Genomic DNA, 17,843 nt, shown 5'->3' with positions numbered 1-17,843 from the left:
GCAGGCAGGGCTGGCACTTGAGTTTCCTTGGGCCTGGATGGGCAGAGGCGGGGAGAGTGCCTCTCTGCCTTCTCATGAAGAGCGGAGCTGGGGATCTTCCCCCTCAAAGGCCAGCACGTAGCCTGGTCTTCCAGTGATGTTGATGCCGTCTGCTCCCCAGTGCCAAGTTTTCGTAGTAACCAGGCATCGTGAAGCAGGGCCGGGAATGGGGGAGGTCTCTGGTGGATCCCCAGTGCCCCTTTCCTGACCCATGAGGTTTGTGACGTGTGCCGCGTGGCCTTTCCCACAACTACACAGGGATACCACACAGAAGTGTTTGGGGAAATCCACAGAACTAGAGACCGTCGCCCTGAGGCTCCCTGGTCTCCCGACCCCCGGTTTCCCTTCCTCTCCGAGGTCTTCCTTGCCCAGCTCCCCAGAAACGGGGCCTCGCTTCTGAGCGGTGGGATGCAGGAGCAGAGGCATTTGAAGCAGAAGTCCCAGCCACAAAGGAATCGAGGTCAACGCCGATCCAACAATGGTACTCGTTGACTGCTTACTATGTGCAGAGCACTGCACTGAGCACTTGGCAGAGTACAATATTAAAGAATTAGCGGACACGCTCCTTCCCCACAAGGAAGTCTAGCGGGCAGGACGGGGTAGGTGGTCACCCTCTGAGGAGCGGGGCTGGAAGGTGAGGCAGGTGTCTGAGCCAAGGATTAGTCAGTGGTATTTACTGAGTGCTTCCTATGTACTAAGTGCTTGGAAGAGTATAACAGGATTAGCAGACATCTTCCCTGCTTATAACAAGCCTACAGTCTAGAAGGATTGGGTGAGTGGCAGAGAGCCCAAAGCAAGAAAGCTCTGAGTGGGACTTCTGGGACTCACTTCTCCAAACCCCATTAGGAGGGATGGAATCGCTGTTGTTCCGCTTGCCTGAGCAGACGGAAGGATGAGATCTGTATGTTGCCAACTTGTACTTCCCAAGCGCTTAGTACAGTGCTCTGCACACAGCGCTCAATAACTATGATTGATTGATTGAGTGATCTGTGAAGGAGCTGTGGCTTCTTGGGAGAAAGGCATCACATCAAGCCCCAGGCTGGTGTTCTAACCGCCTCCGCCCCCGAAGTCGAACGGGGTAGAAAGGGGAGCGAGGGCAGGAGGAAGGGCAAGTTCAGAGAAGCAGCGTGGCTCAGTGGAAAGAGCCTGGGCTTTGGAGTCAGAGGTTATGGGTTCAAATCCTGATTCTACCAACTGTCAGCTGTGTGAATTTGGGCAAGTCACTTCACTTCTCTGTGCCTGTTACATCTGTAAAATGGGGATTAAAACTGTGAGCCCCCAGTGAGACAACCTGATCACCTTGTAATCTCCCTAGCGCTTAGAACAGTGCTTCGCATATAGTAAGCGCTTAACAAACACCGTCATTATCATTATTATTCAGAGGCTGAGAGGGCGACTTGCAATTTGCCACCTCCTCCCCTCTGCCCCTCATGTCCCGGGAGGGACGGGAGGAAAGCCAAGTTGTTCCGGTCCCAGCTCCCACCCCTGACCCCATCCTCTCCAGGCCGAGGGCAGGAGCAGAAGGGGTAGAAGGGGGGACATACAGTAATGTACTGCAAAGGCAGCGGCTGCCATCGTTTTAATTTAAAACAGACCAGCAGCCGTGCGTCCGGAGGCCCGACCTTGGCGGCGAGAGCGGGGAGCTGAACCAGCCTAGAGAAAAGAGGACAGAGGGAGAGTTTCTCCGGCTCCTTCCGAGCCGGGCAGCCACGAGGCCAAGGGGAAGGCGGGTACAGAGTAGGTGGGGTCCACCCGCTTCCTCCTCGTCTCTCACTCTCAGCCCTTTCTGCTTCCCCAAGAGCCTGAACGGGGCCAAGATGCGGAAGCCCCAGTGAGGTAGACGGAGAAGACCTTCGGGCGGGCCCACGGGTCACGGTCGCTGGTCGGTCGGTTCTCCCCCGGCCGGCTACCTGCCCCAGAGCTGCTCCGGCTCCTCCTGCCCCTCCCCGTAGTAGGGCCGGAAGAGACGCTCGGAGGCACAGCCCCGCATGGCCCGGTGCGTGTGCAGGAGCAGCAGAGGGAAGCGGGCCGTGAAGTACCCCACGAACTCCTCGGGAACGGCCCCCAGGGCCTGCTGTACCTCGACGGGCAGCTGGTGGTAGTGGTGTTTCTGCGGAAGGAAACCCCCGTCCATGCTGTTGGACGGCCCCGGTTCTCCTTTCCAGCCCCCGGGTTTCTGACCCGTGATGGAGTCGGGGAGGTTAAGGGGACCCGGCCCCTCAGAGCAGAGCGGAGAAGCCCCACTCGGTGCTTCATCCAGCTGGAGCTCCCACAGGGGCAACAAGTCCCTTCCTGGACCGCGGGTGCAGGTAGAGCCTCTCTGGGTCTCCTCCTCTCCCCCCGTCCCCATCAGGCCCCTCTGGGTTTCCCCCCGGGGCTCGCCCACCCCACCAGACCCCTCTGGGTCTCTCCCCGGGGCTCGCCCACCCCACCAGATCCCTCTGGGTCTCCCCGGGGAGCTCCCCGTGACCCCAGCTTCCCCGTACCTTGTTCCTCATAGCCCGGAGAAGGTCCCGCACCGACGTCCCTTTGTAAGACCGGAACTTTCGCAAGTCTGGAAAGGCCAGCACGCTCCGTCAGGGGCTGGGTTCTGGCCCGGGGATCAGAACCTCTCCCCGGGGATGGGGCCGAATGGGTGGATGGGCCAGCCCTCCTCCCTCGAGGTAGGAGAAAGCCTTCTGGGGCCAGGCCGGAACCCAGCCTCTTGGCTGGGGAGTCAGGAACTGGCTGGGTTTTTTTTTTTTTAAGGTGTTAAGCACTTAAGGTGTTGATGATGGCATTTATTAAGCACTTACTATGTGCAAAGCACTGTCCTAAGCGCCGGGGCGGTAACAAGGTGATCAGGCTGTCCCACGGGGGGCTCACAGTCTTAATCCCCATTTTACAGATGGGGAAACTGAGGCCCAGTGAAATGACTTGCCCAAAGTCACACAGCTGACAGTTGGCGAAGCCTGGATTTGAACCCATGACCTCTGACTCCAAAGCCCGAGCTCTTTCCACCGAGCCACGCTGTCAAGCGCTAAGCTCTGGGGTCCGTTCAAGTTCATCAGGTTGGAGATGGTCCTTGTCCCACATGGGGCTCATAGCCTAAGTGGGAGGGAGAGGATTTAATTTCCATTTTAAAGTTGAGGAAACTGAGGCACAGAGAAGCTATGTGACTTGCCCAAGGTCACACATCAATCAACGGGCAGAGCCGGGATTAGAACCCAGGTCCTCTGACTCCCAGGTTCACGCTCTTTCCACTAGGCCACGCTGCTGCTCTAATCCCAGCTCTCCCACCTGTCGACTGTGTGAGCGGGGATAGGTCACAACGCCTGGGGGCCCTCAGTTTCCTCCTCTATAAACTGGGGATAAAATTCCTCTTCTCCCCACTCTTACACTTGTGAGAGCCCTGTGTGTCCAGTGCTTGGCCCACGGGCAACACTTAAACCCGGCAATTAGGTTTATTCTCCAGCCAGTTAGGCTCCTGGGGTGGGGGGAAGTGGTCACTGGGGCAGGGGCCCCACCGGGGGACCCCGTGACCGTCCGCCGGCGTACCTGTCTGCAGCGGGGCGGAGATGTGCACGTGCCAGTTGCCCCGGACGACGGCGCGGCCCCCGGCCTCCAGCTCCGACAGCACGGGCCCCTCCGACGCCTCTTTCTCCAACCGGTCGCTCACGTCCTGGAGACCGCAAGAACCGCTCCCAGGGGCCGCCCTGCTTGCCCCATCATCATGGCCCACTCCCAGCCCCTGTCCGTGTTCCCTCAGGGCCCCTGCCGGGCGCCTTTCATTCATTCAATAGTATTTATTGAGCGCTTACAGTGTGCAGGGCACTGTAGTAAGCACTTGGGAAGGACAAGTCGGCAACATATAGAGTCGGTCCCTACCCAACAGCTGGCTCACGGTCTAGAAGGGGGAGCTGGTAATGATGGCATTTGTTAAGCGCTTACTATGTGCAAAGAAACTGTTCTAAGCGCCGGGGAGGATACAAGGTGATCAGGCCGTCCCATGGGGGGCTCAAAGTCTTCATATGAGGGAACTGAGGCCCAGAGAAGTGAAGTGACTTGCCCAAGGTCACACAGCTGACAACTGGTGGGGCCGGAATTTGAACCCACGACCTCCGACTCCCAAGCCCGGGCTCTTCCCGTTGAGCCACGTTGCTCGGGTTTGCCGCTCACCTGGAAGAACTGCAGCTGCCTGGCCGGACTCCAGAAGAAGGGGTGGGCCAGCACGCGGCGGGCCGAGGGGCGCAGCGGGGGCCTGGCGCTCAGCATGGCTTCCACCAGCTCTCGGGCAACCACCTTGTCTGGGCGTGGCAGGAACGTCACGGCGGCCCAGGTGGCCTTCCCAAAGTGCTCCTCCCCAACCCCCCTCACCCCTCCACACTCCCCCCACCCACTCCAGGCCCAATTGGAGCCTTCCCCAGGCCCGGCGGTGGGTCAACGTCCCTCGGGCCGTGGGCGGGGGGCACCGGCTTCCCCCTGGAGACTCCGGGGCCCTCAGGAAGATGCGGAGACCGGGGTGCCGTCTGGGGACTCCCAGCCGAGCTGTCCCGGGAAGGGGCTTGGGAGGGGGTCTCGGGAGAGGAAGGCTGGGACGGGGGCCTGGGAGGGGGCCCGAAAGGGTCCGGGGGCCCTCTCACCGTGGGTCCGGCTCTCCAGGTGGCTGAGTCGGTGGGCTGCGGCCAGGATGTTGGCCTGGCGGTGCAGGCTGTCCCCAAATGGATGCTCTCCTCCGGACAGCACGTAGTAGAACACGCAGCCTGCGGAGAAGATGTCCACGGCGCAGGTCTGGGGACACCGAGGGAGGACGGTGAGTGAGGGCCAGGGACAGTAGGGGGGACATTTGGGAAGGGAAGGGACAGGGCCAAGTCTTCTTCTTCTACTCCGTTGAGCGGTGGCGACTCCCCCCCTTTCTTCCACTCTCCTCTTTGGGGACGTGGCACTCCACCAGGTACCAAATTTAGGAATTTGTTCCTGGTGGGAGGAGCTGGGAGAGAGGAAAAAAAAAAACCCAAACCAGGGTGGCCTAGTGTTGCTCGGGTGTCAGAGGACCTGGGTTCTAATCCCAGCTCTACCACTTGTCTTCTGTCACAACCTCTCTGGGCCTCAATTTCTTCCTCTGTAAAATAATAATAATGATGGCATTTATTAAGCGCTTACTATGTGCAAAGCACTGTTCTAAGCGCTGGGGAGGTTACAAGGTGATCAGGTTGTCCCACGTAGGGCTCACAGTCTCAATCCCCATTTTACCGATGAGGTAACTGAGGCCCAGAGAAGTTAAGTGACTTGCCCAAAGTCACACAGCTGACAATTGGCGGAGCCGGAGTTTGAACCCATGACCTCTGACTCCAAAGCAAATGGGAAGTCAATACCCAGTCTCCCTCCTACTTAGTCTTTGAACCTTGTGTTGGACACAGACTGCGTCTGACCTGATTATCTTACATTTTCCCCAGTGCTTATTACAGTGCTCGACACATACTAGGCGCTTAATCACAATTATTAGTATTGAATCCCAGTGACTAGGGAGCAGGGAGATGAAGTTGGGGTTTGGCCCTTAAAGTTTCCTTAACTTAGAGCAGTGGGCACAGATGCCAGGCTGCCTGGAGGAGGAGGAAGAAGGGAGACGGTGAAAAGGAAAGCTACGCTGTCCCATAAGGTCGTAAGTTCCTAGAGAGAAGGGATCGTGTCTACCAACAATATCGTGGTACTCCTCTCCTAAGCACGTAACAGTGCTCCACACACAGCAATGCACAGCCAACAACCCTGATCGATGCCCACGGCAGGTGGAACTGTGTTGGGACCCTCCCTTCCTCCACCCGTCCATCCCCTCCCGGCCGTGGTGTGTCCGACTCACAGGGTTATCCTGGGGCTGGGGGCACAGGAGCTCGGGGGCCATCCAGCCCTCAGTGCCGGGGATGCCCGAGCGCAGGCTGAAGCTGTGACGTCCGCGGGGCATCTTCTTGCAGAGGCCGAAGTCGGAGAGGACGGCCCGGCTGCGCCCGCGGCTGTCGGGCCCCGAGATGAGGATGTTGCAGGGCTTCAGGTCTCGGTGAACTAAGGTGGGGACAGGACGGACACGGGGGTGGGGGTCAGGGTGGGGACCGAGGGACGCCTGGGCAAGAGGGCGGCTTTGGCGCTCACACTGAGCCTCTCCCCACGTGCCCCCTACTCCCTCACCTTCTGAATGAAGGGGGGGGGGGGGGGGGGGGGGGGGGGGGTGTGTGTGTGTGTGTGTGTGTGTGTGTGTGTGTGTGTGTGTGTGTGTGTGTGTGTGTGTGTGTGTGTGTGTGTGTGTGTGTGTGTGTGTGTGTGTGTGTGTGTGTGTGTGTATCTGCATCCTTCACCCTCCCAACCTGCAAGCGCAGTCACTGGCCCAGAGGAAAAGAAAGGAGATGGGAACAATGAGGGAGGGCAGCAGGGCAGGGGGGAGGAAGGTCCAGCAGACTCCTCCACCTGCTTGTCTACACTCTCTAACTTCCTCGTGGGCTGGGATCCTATCTATCCACAAGATTCTATTATTCATTCATTCAGTCAGTCATATTTATTGAGCACTTACTGTGTGCAGAGCACTGTATCAAGCGCTTGGGAAGCACAAGTTGGCATCAGATAGAGACGGTCCCTACCCAACAGTGGGCTCACATATTATGCTCTCTCAAACCCTCAGTATGGTGATGATGATGACGATGATGGCATTTATTAAGCACTTACTATGTGCAAAGCACTGTTCTAAGCGCTGGGGAGGTTACAAGGTGATCAGGTTGTCCCAAGTGGGGCTCACAGTCTTAATCCCCATTTTCCAGATGAGGTAACTGAGGCCCAGAGAAGTTAAGTGACTTGCTCAAGGTCACACAGCTGACAATTGGCAGAGCCGGCATTTGAACCCATGACCTTTGACTCCAAAGCCCGTGCTCTTTCCACTGAGCCATGCTCTGTCCACTGAGCCATGCTGCTTCTCTAACTGCCCCCAGTTAGTGATCAATAAAGAGAAGCAGCGTGGCTCAGTGGAAAGAGCCAGAGGTCATAGGTTCAAATCCCGGCTCCGCCAATTGTCAGCTGTGTGACTTTGGGCAAGTCACTTCACTTCTCTGGGCCTCAGTGACCTCATCTGTACAATGGGGATGAAGCCTGTGAGCCCCCTGCGGGACAACCTGATCACCCTGTAACCTCCCCAGAGCTTAAAACAGTGCTTTGTACATAGTAAGCACTTAATAAATGCCATCATTATTATTATTACTAATGAATACCACTGATTGATGGATTTATTTTACTTGTGCATATTTACTTGTACATATCTATTCTATTTATTTTATTTTGTTACTATGTTTGGGAGGCCTTCCCAGACTGAGCCCCTTCCTTCCTCTCCCCCTCGTCCCCCTCTCCATCCCCCCCATCTTACCTCCTTCCCTTCCCCACAGCACCTGTATATATGTATATATGTTTGTGCATATTTATTCCTCTATTTATTTATTTTACTTGTACATATCTATTCTATTTATTTTATTTTGTTAGTATGTTTGCTTTTGTTCTCTGTCTCCCCCCTTTTAGACTGTGAGCCCACTGTTGGGTAGGGACTGTCTCTATATGCTGCCAATTTGTACTTCCCAAGCGCTTAGTACAGTGCTCTGCACATAGTAAGCGCTCAATAAATACAATTGATGATGATGATGGTGATGATGTTTGGTTTTGTTCTCTGTCTCCCCCTTCTAGGCTGTGAGCCCACTGTTGGGTAGGGACCATCTCTATGTGTTGCCAACTTGTACTTCCCAAGTGCTTAGTCCAGTGCTCTGCACACAGTAAGCGCTCAATAAATACGATTGATTGATTGATTGACTGATTGATTATTGAGCTTAAATTCTCATTCACTGGGCTTCAGGGCGGGCTTCAACCGAACTGGAGAACAGCTAGTCTGGGCCTGCCTGTGCAGGAGCCTGAGCCACCCTGTCCCACCACCGATATTCCGAGAGTGTAGGAGAGCCCCCTCCTCTCCTTCCCGGTCCCCCCGCCCCGGTACCGATATTGAGAGAGTGCAGGTGAGCGAGTCCAGATGCAGTCTGCTGTAGCAGGGCCACGGGCTCCAGGCTCAGGCCGGACACACCGCCGTTTTCCACATACTGAGGGGCCACAGAAAGAATGGATGAGGAGGAGGAGGAGGAGGAGGAGGAGGAGGAGGAGGAATATAGGTCACTAGCCCTGCTGGAGGAGGGGCTGATGCCAGGGGAGAGGGGCTGGACCAGGAGGAAAGGGGCTGGTGTCAGGGGGGCTGAACTGGGGGAAAGGAGGCAGAGCCTATGACTTCTTTTAATGGTATCCGTTAAAGTGCTTACTAAGTGCCTGGCACTGTTCTAAACGCTGGCATCGATACAAAGTAATCAGGTTGGACACAGTTCAGTTCCTGCTTGGAGCTCACAGTCTTCATCCCCATTTCACAGATGAGGAACCTGAGGAACAGAGGCCCAAGGTCACTCAGCAGACCAATGACGGAGCCGGGATTAGAACCCAGGTCCTTCTGACTCCCGGGCCAGGGCTCTGTTCCCTGGGCCCCGCTGCTTCCCACGATGTGGGGGCAGAGGGGTAGACAGCCTTCTGGCAAAGATGGAGTTTAACAGTTGGCAGGGGAGAAGGGGCAGCATGGCTCAATGGAAAGAGCCCGGGCTTGGGAGCCAGAGGTCATGGGTTCTAGTTCCGGCTCCGCCACTAGTCAGCTGTGTGACTTCAGGCAAGTCACTTCACTGGGCCTCAGTTCCCTCATCTGGAAAATAGGGATGAAGACTGTGAGCCCCACATGGGATAACCTGATCACCTCGTATCCCACCCCAGCGATTAGAAGGGTGCTTCGCACATACTAAGCACTTAACAACTGCCATCATTATTATATAGAGAAGCAGCGTGGCTCAGTGGAAAGAACCCGGGCTTTGGAGTCAGAGGTCATGGGTTCAGCTGTGTGACTTTGGGCAAGTCACTTAACTTCTCTGTGCCTCAGTTACCTCGTCTGTAAAAATGGGGATTAAGATTGTAACCCCTCTGTGGGACAACCTGATCACCTTGTAACCTCCCCAGCGCTTTGCTTTGCACATAGTAAGCGCTTAATAAATGCCGTTATTATTATTATTATTATTGTTAAGGGGCCCAACCCACTTCTCTCTCCACAACCAGCAGCAGTCCCTCCCATCCACTCCCTCCCTCGGCCCACCCAAGTCCCTCCACGGGCCTCACCTCCTGCAGAGAGGCCGGGCAGAGCTCCAGGGCGATGTAGTGGAACTGGGGTCCCCGCTCGGTGCAGAAGTAGCGCACCACGTTGGGGTGCGCATCCGACTCCCGCAGTAGCTGCACCTCCCGCTCTGCCAGCCCAAAGCACTCACGCAGCAACCGCTTCACCGCCACCGCCCGCCCCTCAAACTGGCCCCTGTGGGAGGCCCCAGGGACGCAGTCAGAGAAACCGAGCCCGGGGACGCGGGGAACCCCAGGCGAGACAGGGAGAGGCCCGGGGAGATGGGGCAAATTCGCGCGACAATATTAAGAATAACCAGGATGATGACTGTGCTGTTTGTTAAGCACTTGCTAGGTGCCAAGCGTCACGCTGATATGATACAGAGAATAAGCACTTACTATGTAGGAAGCACTGTTGGAGATACAATAGGGTCAGACTCGGTACCTGTCCCCCTCGGGACTCAATCTAATCGGGAGGAGGCCAGAACGGGTACTTAATCCCCATTTCACAGGTGAGGATACTGAAGCACAGAGAAATTTAGTGATTTGGCCAAGGTCACCCAGCAGACAAGCGGTAGAGCTGGGATTAGAACCCAAATCTCTTTACTCCTCACCCTGCGCTCTTTCCACTGGGTCACGCGCTTTCTAGGAAATGTCAAAGGCAGACTAAAAATCAGAGAACAAAAGGGACAAACGATTTACTCTCCCCCACTTCAAAGACTTATTGAAGGCCCACCTCTTTCAAGAAGCCTTCCCAGATTAAACCCATCCTTTCCTCTTCTCCCACTCCCTTCTGCGTCGCCCTGCCTTGCTCCCTTTGTTCTTCCCCTGTCCTAGCCCCACAGCATTTATGTACATAGCTGTAATTTATTTATTTGTATTGATGTCTTGTCTCCCCATATCTGGACTGTAAGCTCGTTGTGGGCTGGGACTAGGTCTGTTTTTTGTTGTATTCTCCCAAGTGCTTAGTACAGTGCTCTGCACACAGTCAGTGCTCATTAAATATGACTGACTGAATGAATGGACAGACACTGAGAAGTAGAGAAGAAGATGAGGGACTAGGAGAGGTGGAAAAAAAACAGGGGCTTCAGACCTGTGAGTCCTGACCCCCAGCTGGATGGAGCCTGCCCCATGCCCAATCTCCTGTCTGATAAAGGCTGGGGATCAGGGCTTCTGGGGCTCCCGGAGTAATCCCTGGCTCAGCTTGCTCTATCGATTACCTCACATCTGGAAGCTCAGCTAGGGCTGGGGAAGAAGAGGAAGGGAGAGGAGATGGGAAGAAGCAGCGTGTGGGCCTGGGAAATAAGGGTTCTAATCCTGGCTCTGCCACTTGCCGATTTTGCAACCTGGGGTAAGTCACTGAATTTCTCCGTGCTTCAGTTTCCTCATGGTAAAATGGGGTGAAATGGCCATTCTCTTCTCCCTGCCACACCTCCCCCCCTACTATGAGCTGCGCCCCATGTGGGACAGGGACCGAATTATTTCTGTGTCTACCCCAGCACTTACCACAGTGCTTGACACAATTATTAATCTCTCCAGGGAAAAGGAAGAGGGGACTGGGGTCCAACAGGGATTCTGATTAGTTGCTGAGTTCCTGGGGAAGGTCTCCCCCAGTTCAGCGGGGAGAGGAGAGCAGGACAAGTGAGGCATGAAGTGAAAAGCCCCAGGGCCCCTCCTTGGGAATCACTCTGCCTCCTCCTCCTCCCCAGCCCTCCCCGGGGTCCCAACAGGGCGGCCCAGGACCGCTGGGGAGAGCGGCGGTGGGTAGGCTCCGCAACCGTCTCTCTCCTTACCTGAACACGAAGGTGCCTCCTGCTCCGTGACCCAGAACTTCCCGGGGGTTGAAGGAGATTTTCCCGACCACCGTCAGCTCCCCAGCTGGGGGGTGGGCGGACAGAGAGTCAAGAGGACAGAAAGAAGGAATCAGAACTTACAGATCCCCTCCCTGCCCACAGTGTGGGTCTAAGAGGAGGAGAAGGAGGACTTCTGCAAAGCCTAGTGGAAAGAGTACAGACCTGGGAGTTGGAAGACCTGGGTCCTAATCCAAGACTCCACCATGTACCTGCTGTGTGACCTTGGGCAAGTCACTTAACTTCTCTGTGCCTCAATTCCCCCCCATCTACAAAATAGAGATTCATTTCCTGTTCTGCCTTGCTTAAGACTGTGAGGCCCATGTGGGACTTGGGTGCCTTGTATCCACCCCAGCACTTAGTACAGTGCTTGGCACACAGTAAGTGCTTAACAAATACCACAGTTACTGTTATTATTATTACTACTATTTTTATTATTATTATTATTATTGCTTCAATAGGTTCTACTTTGGCCTATTGTAGACCTTGAAACTGAACTCAACTCCCCTGCGCTAGGGAAGCTCTTTGGAGGCTGGTCCAGTGTTTGAGAATGAGCCCAAGAAAGGATGACTCAATCATCTCTGGTGTCTGTCTCCCCCGTTTTAGACTGTGAGCCCGTCGTGGGCAGGGATTGTCTCTCTTTGCTACTGAATTGTACTTTCCAAGCACATAGTACAGTGTTCTGCACATAGTAAGTGCTCCATAAATACGACCGAATGAATGAATCCTGGAAAAGAGTCATGAGCCCCTCCTCAGGACTAGTTGTCTGCTCGGAGGAGAGGTGACAGGACTGCCAGCTTGAGCTCATCAAGTCCTAACGGGGGGGCAGGAAGGGCCAGGACCAGTAGCCCTGGGTGGAGAAGACACAAGGCTGGAAGTGCTTGGATTACCCCCAGGCCAGGCTGGGTAGGAATGCAGAAGGGACCCTCTTCTTCAGCTGGCTGCCATTTTGAGGGGGAACAACAGGAGAAGTAAAAATATTTTCTTCCCGGAAAGGCCAGGCATTTAACAGTTCTGCTGCCCCGACACTGACCTCAGCCACCGCGGTGATGGGCTGGGGGCAGGTGGGGCTGGGGCCAGGCTGCTCCCATTGCCACGGTTGCCCGGCGGGCAGCGAGAGTTGATTGGGTACACCTCCGCTGCTCAGTGAGGACGATGGAGCTCATGGGGTCCCAGACTGGGGACCACATCCCACCAGTTTATAGACTGGCAGCTTTGGGGGGCAGGGGTCAGCTTTCCCCCATCCCCTCCCCGCTGACCCCCCACAGAACCAGGCTGGGCTGATTGCTGAAGGGAAAAAGCAAAGTTTCTGCTGCTCTGAAGTTGTTTGATATTATTTTTTATGATTTGTTAAGCCTTTTAATAATAATAATAATGGTATTTGGTGAATGCTTTTTCTACGTGTCAAACACTGTTTTACGTGCTGGGATGTATACAAGTAAATTAGGTTGGACACAGTCCCTGTCCCGCATGGGGCTCACAGTTTAAGAAGGAGGTAGAATCGGAGAATTGAGGCACGGAGAAGTTTAAGCGACATGCCCAAGATCACACAGCAAGCATTTGGCAGAGCTGGGATTAGAACCCAGCTCCCCTGACTCACAGGACTGTGCTCTTTCCACTAGGCCACGCTGCTAGAGGAGCGGCCGCCCTGGGGCTCCTGGATTGGCTGGGGCAGCATTCTGGACAGTTCCCGCTTACTTTCCCACTGGGAGAGGCTGCTAGAGAGGAGGACTTATAGTTCTGGAGCTGGGGGGGGTGGATGGCTGTGAGGGGTGTCTGTCAGAGAAGCCAGCATCTCCCCGAAGCAAGGGCCCACTGGACGTCAAATGAGCCTTCCTCAACTGCGGCTAGAACAACTGCCCTTCGGGTTTGAGTGTTGGGGATCGTCGCTGGCCGGGGGGAAATTGTCCCAGATTGGGGAAACCACTGTCCGCTGGCAGAAATCTTCGCTGTCTAGGAGCTCTTTGCCTGCCATTCACAATCGCTCTGCTCCCTCCAGCTGGCACAGGCCCCAGCATCCATCACTTCCATCTCACTCTTTCAGCCTCCATTCACTCCCTCTCTCATCCTTTGCCCTGTCACTAGCGCGCACACCTCAGTCAGTCAATTGTTTTTATTGAGCCCTTATTGTGTTCAGAGCACTGTACTAAGTGCTTGGGAGAATACAGTGTGGCTCAGTGGAAAGAGCACGGGCTTTGGAGTCAGAGGTCATGGGTTCAAATTCAGACTCCGCCACTTGTCAGCTGTGTGACTTTGGGTGAGTCACTTAACTTCTCTGTGCCTCAGTTGCCTCAACTGTAAAATGGGGATTAAGACTGTGAGCCCCATGTGGGACAACCTGATCACCTTGTAACCTCCCCAGCGCTCAGAACAGTGCTTTGCATGTGAGCCCACTGTTGGGTAGGGACTGTCAATATGTTGCCAACTTGTACTTCCCAAGCGCTTAGTACAGTGCTCTGCACACAGTAAGCACTCAATAAATACGATTGATTGATAGTAAGCACTTAATAAATGCCATTATTATTATTATTGTTAGTAAGCAGACACATTCCCTGCCCACTTCAAGATTGGAGTCTATCCTTGCCCACCCACCCATCCACTTTCGGCCACACGCCCACCCCGCTTTCTTCCCTTGGATGCCAACGCCTGGGGCCACCCCCATCCCTGCAGCCCCACACTGACCTTCGGGGTCTCCGGGTCCCCGGGAGCTCTGCAGGGAGCTGGTGGAGGGGGTTGGGGAGAGCCCCCCCAGGGTGGTCTTCCGGGGAAGGGGCGGGCCATCGGGGCCGGCTGGGCTGGGCTGCTGAAGTTGCTTCAGCTTTTCGTCCAGCTGCTGCTCCAGTCGCTGTTGCTGCACCCGCTGCTGTTCCTGCAGATGCTGGACATGGACCCGAGCCCTCAGGTCCTGCGGGCGCTTCCCGGCACCGGCCCCGGTCCCACCCCCAGCCCTCTGCCCACCCAGGATGGGGGCACGCATTCCAAGGTGCAAAACTGGACACTGCTGCGATCCCCTGGAAACCAGGGCAGAGAGGCAGGCAGGCAGGATTCTTTGTCTCCAGGGCAAAATGAAATGTCTTTCCCTCACCCACCCTGGAAAGCTGGGCAGGGAAGGGAAGGAGGGAGGGAGGGGAGGAGGAAGAGAGAGAGGGAGGGAGGAAACAGAGGGAAAGGAGGGAAAGGAGGGAAGGAAATGAATGAATGCATGGAGAGCCGGGGATGGCCTGAAGCGGACGGGATGGGGATGGGATGGGGTGGGGTGGGGAGTGGTGGCCGGGCACCTGGAGCAGTAGACAGAGGAGCCAGCCACCCAGCAAGAGGGCAGTGACGCCAGCCATCAGCAGGCCACCGGGCCCAGGCTGGGGATAGAGCTCCGTGTGTCCTGCAGCAGGGCCGCTGTCCACGTCCGGCGGCCGCTCGGGGCCCCAGGCCTCTTCCTCTGGACTCAGCCTCAAGAACTGGGAAGTCAGAAAAATCCTGTTAAGGTCACCCTGGCCTCGTAGAGCCGGCAGCTTGGAAGGGTCTCAGGACCCCTGGGGAACTCTCTGGGCTGGTGGTGGGGGCTGGATTCTGGGGGAGACCGGGGCCCCACCTACGGGAGCTGGGTTCGGCCCACCTTCCTCGCTGTGCCCCTCCGGGCCGGCTCCCTGGGTGGAGGCCCGAGGACCCCATCAGGGGCTCTGCTGGCCTCCCCAGGGCCCGGCTCTGACCTCCAGCCCCTCTGCGGCCCTCAGCCTTCCAATGTGGGTAGCAGTCTTTTGGATGGGCAGGTGCTGGGGATGGGGCAGAGAGGAAGAGGTGCACGGAACCTCTTCCCCCAAGACAACTGAGAAGCAACTTGGCCTAGTGGATAGAGCACAGGCCTGAGAGTCAGAAGGACCTGGGTTCTAATCCTGCCTCTATCACTTTTCAGCTGTGTGACTTTGGGCAACTTCTCTATGCCTCGGTAACCTCATCCATAAAATGGGGATGAAGACCGAGAGCCTGTGTGGGACTATTGTACTCTACCAAGTGTTTAGTACAGTGCTCTGCACACAGTAAGTGCTCAAAAAATATGACTGACTGTCTGACTGACATGGACAGTGCCCAGTCTGATTAGCTTGTATCTACCCCAGTGCTTAGTACAGTGCCTGGCCCATAGTAAGCTCAGGGATTGTCTCTATTGTTGTACTGTACTTTCCGAGCTCTTAGCCCAGTGCTCTGCACACAGTAAACGCTCAATAAATACGATCAAATGAATGAATTAACAAAAAGCCATTTAAAAAAACCAAAAAAAACCATGCGTGACAGGGATCGTGTCCAACCTGATTGGCTGGTTTCTAACCCCAACGCTTACGGCAGTGCTTGGCACAGAGTAAGTGCGTGATAAACACCACCATTATGATGATTTTTATGAGCCGAAACCTCCCCCTCCGCCCTGGGCCCTGGGTTGACTGGCACGTCTGGAACTAACCTCGTCAAAGAGCGTGGGGACTGGAGAGGTTCTGGGAGGTAAGTGCTCTGCCGCCGCCGCCGCCGTCCTGCCTGCCGCTGGGAAGGCTCTCAGCATGGTGGTGAGAACCACCGGGGGCAACTCATGGTGGCCTAAGGGAGAGAAGGTCACCCTCGGGAGTCCGGGACCACTGCAGTCTTGAGGAGGCAGCTTCCTCACTCCCAGGGAGGGGGTGTTATCGGTTCTGCGTCAAGAGCCCCTCCAGAGTTGCCAGGGAGGCAACTGACCTTTAGGGCCCAAGAGGCAATCAATCAATCGTATTTACTGAGTGCTTACTGTGTGCAGAGCACTGTACTAAGCACTTAGTACTAAGCGCTAAGGCAGAGGGTAGCAGGTCCCCACGGTGGCGGGGCAAAGGAGGACCTCCCCCTTAAGGAAGCAGCGTGGCTTCCCTGACCGGTGGGTACCTGGCTATAATTTACTTAACTGTCTATATTCCCTTTAGATGGAAAGCTCCTTGCAGACAGGGAATATGTCTCCCAACGCTGTCGTATTGTACTCTCTCGAGAGCTTAGTACAGTGCTCTGCACACAGTAAATGCTCGATAAATTACTGATCGACTGATTGGTGGGGAGGGAGAGGGCTCTATGGCCTAGTGGGAAGAGTCTAGAATTGGGAATCGGGGACCAGGATTCTATTCCCGACTCTGCCCCTTGGCTGTTGAGTGACCCCGGGCAAGTCGATTAACGTCTCTGGGGATGGGGACCAAATATCTGTTTTGCCTCCCCCTTAGACTGTGAACCCCATGTGGGACTTGGTGCAACCTGATTATCTTGCCTCTACCCCAGTGCTTAGTTCAGTGCTGGGCACTTGGTAAGCCCTCCACAAATGGCGCAATTCTTATTCAGAGGGCCGGAGTCCCAGGAGTGAGTCTGGTCCCCGCTTGCCCCTTTTGCCAGGGGAGCCCCTCTCACCGATGAGCAGCCACTGGTTGCTGAGGGAGGTGACGCTGCCATGGGGATATTTGACATCCGTGCTGGGGGTGATCTCACACTCCCCCGACTCCCGCAGGGTCACCTCCTCTGTGGTGGGCCCCTCGATCCGGGCCAGGGTCACCCCCCGCGGCTACGGTAGAAGAAGTGGGGCCCGTGAGGCTGAGGGGCCTGGGGGGGTGGGGCTCTTCCCACCCGGCGCCCCACTCCCCCATCATCCTCTCCCTCCTCCTCCTCCTCCTCCCGGCAGACCTCCCTGCACTCACCACCAGGGCCACGCCAGCATGGACCAGAGCAGTGGAGGCATAGAAGGTGGCCGCGTGCTTCCCCACATAGAGGGTCGACCTGTGGGCCGTTGGGCCATGGGGGACAAAGTGCAACCCCTCTTCAATTATGGGGATGTGGCAGAGGGGGCAGGGCCCGGCTCCCGACGGGCAGCCACAGATGGCGGGGTCAGATCCCTGCCCAGCATCCTGGGCAGGTGACGAGTGGGGAACGGGTCTCCCTGGGCCCCTTCCCCTCCCTCTTAGCATCAGGTGTTTTCCAGGCTGAGAGCCAGCACTGCTGGGCTACTCCGTGCAGGCCCCCACCTGCCCCGGGCCAGAGACGGTCCCCCACCGCCCCCCACCCCACGGCTCTAAACTTTCTGCTGCGGGCCAGACCAACTGGGTGGGATCCTGGGGGACTAGGGCTTCATGAGCACATTCTAGTGGGGTCTTTGAGGGGCAGAACTATTGCACCTCCTTCGTGGGCTGGGCGGGGTGTGCGTGGTTTTCATTAGTCCTCCCCCTGGCCTGGAATGCCCTCCCTCCACATATTCGCCAAGCTAGCTCTCTTCCTCCCTTCAAAGCCCTACTGAGAGCTCACCTCCTCCAAGAGGCCTTCCCAGACTGAGCCCCCTTTTTCCTCTCCTCCTCCCCATTCCCCCCACCCTACCTCCTTCCCCTCCCCACATTAACTGTATTCATGCTTGTACAGATTTATTACTCTATTTTACTTGTACAGATTTACTATTCTATTTATTTTGTTAATGATGTGCATTTAGCTTTAATTCGATTTGTTCTGACGACTTGACACCTGTCCACATGTTTCGTTTTGTTGTCTGTCTCCCCCTTCTAGACTCTGAGCCTGTAGTTGGGTAGGGACCATCTCTATATGTTGCCAACTTGTACTTCCCAAGCGCTTAGTACAGTGCTCTGCACACAGTAAGCGCTCAATAAATACGATTGAATGAATGAATAAATGACCACCCCCCTTCCCCTAACCCTCCCAACCCTGGCCCAAGCCCAGAAGCCTTAGGTCAGCACCTCAGGGGGGTGTTCAGCCTCCATCTCTCCGCAATCC

The 17,843-nt window shown here is 55.9% G+C and overlaps 1 protein-coding gene across 1 annotated transcript in view; it reads right to left on the bottom strand.

The window, feature by feature from the left end:
• Positions 1–1,945: 1,945 nt before the first annotated feature.
• The window catches only part of ERN2 (endoplasmic reticulum to nucleus signaling 2), a 39,178-nt gene continuing 23,280 nt past the window's right edge, over positions 1,946–17,843 (bottom strand). The window contains 14 exon segments of the mRNA XM_038762776.1: positions 1,946–2,149; positions 2,526–2,593; positions 3,577–3,700; positions 4,198–4,325; positions 4,662–4,809; positions 5,876–6,075; positions 8,033–8,132; positions 9,235–9,424; positions 11,022–11,106; positions 13,761–13,956; positions 14,357–14,533; positions 15,529–15,659; positions 16,482–16,632; positions 16,766–16,844. Coding sequence (XP_038618704.1) covers positions 1,946–2,149; positions 2,526–2,593; positions 3,577–3,700; positions 4,198–4,325; positions 4,662–4,809; positions 5,876–6,075; positions 8,033–8,132; positions 9,235–9,424; positions 11,022–11,106; positions 13,761–13,956; positions 14,357–14,533; positions 15,529–15,659; positions 16,482–16,632; positions 16,766–16,844 — 1,981 coding nt within the window.

This window comes from Tachyglossus aculeatus, chromosome 21, assembly GCF_015852505.1.
Source record: "Tachyglossus aculeatus isolate mTacAcu1 chromosome 21, mTacAcu1.pri, whole genome shotgun sequence".
NCBI lineage: Eukaryota > Metazoa > Chordata > Mammalia > Monotremata > Tachyglossidae > Tachyglossus > Tachyglossus aculeatus.
The sequence above is the reverse complement of the archived record's forward strand: the minus strand, read 5'-3'. Positions and strand labels throughout refer to the sequence as shown.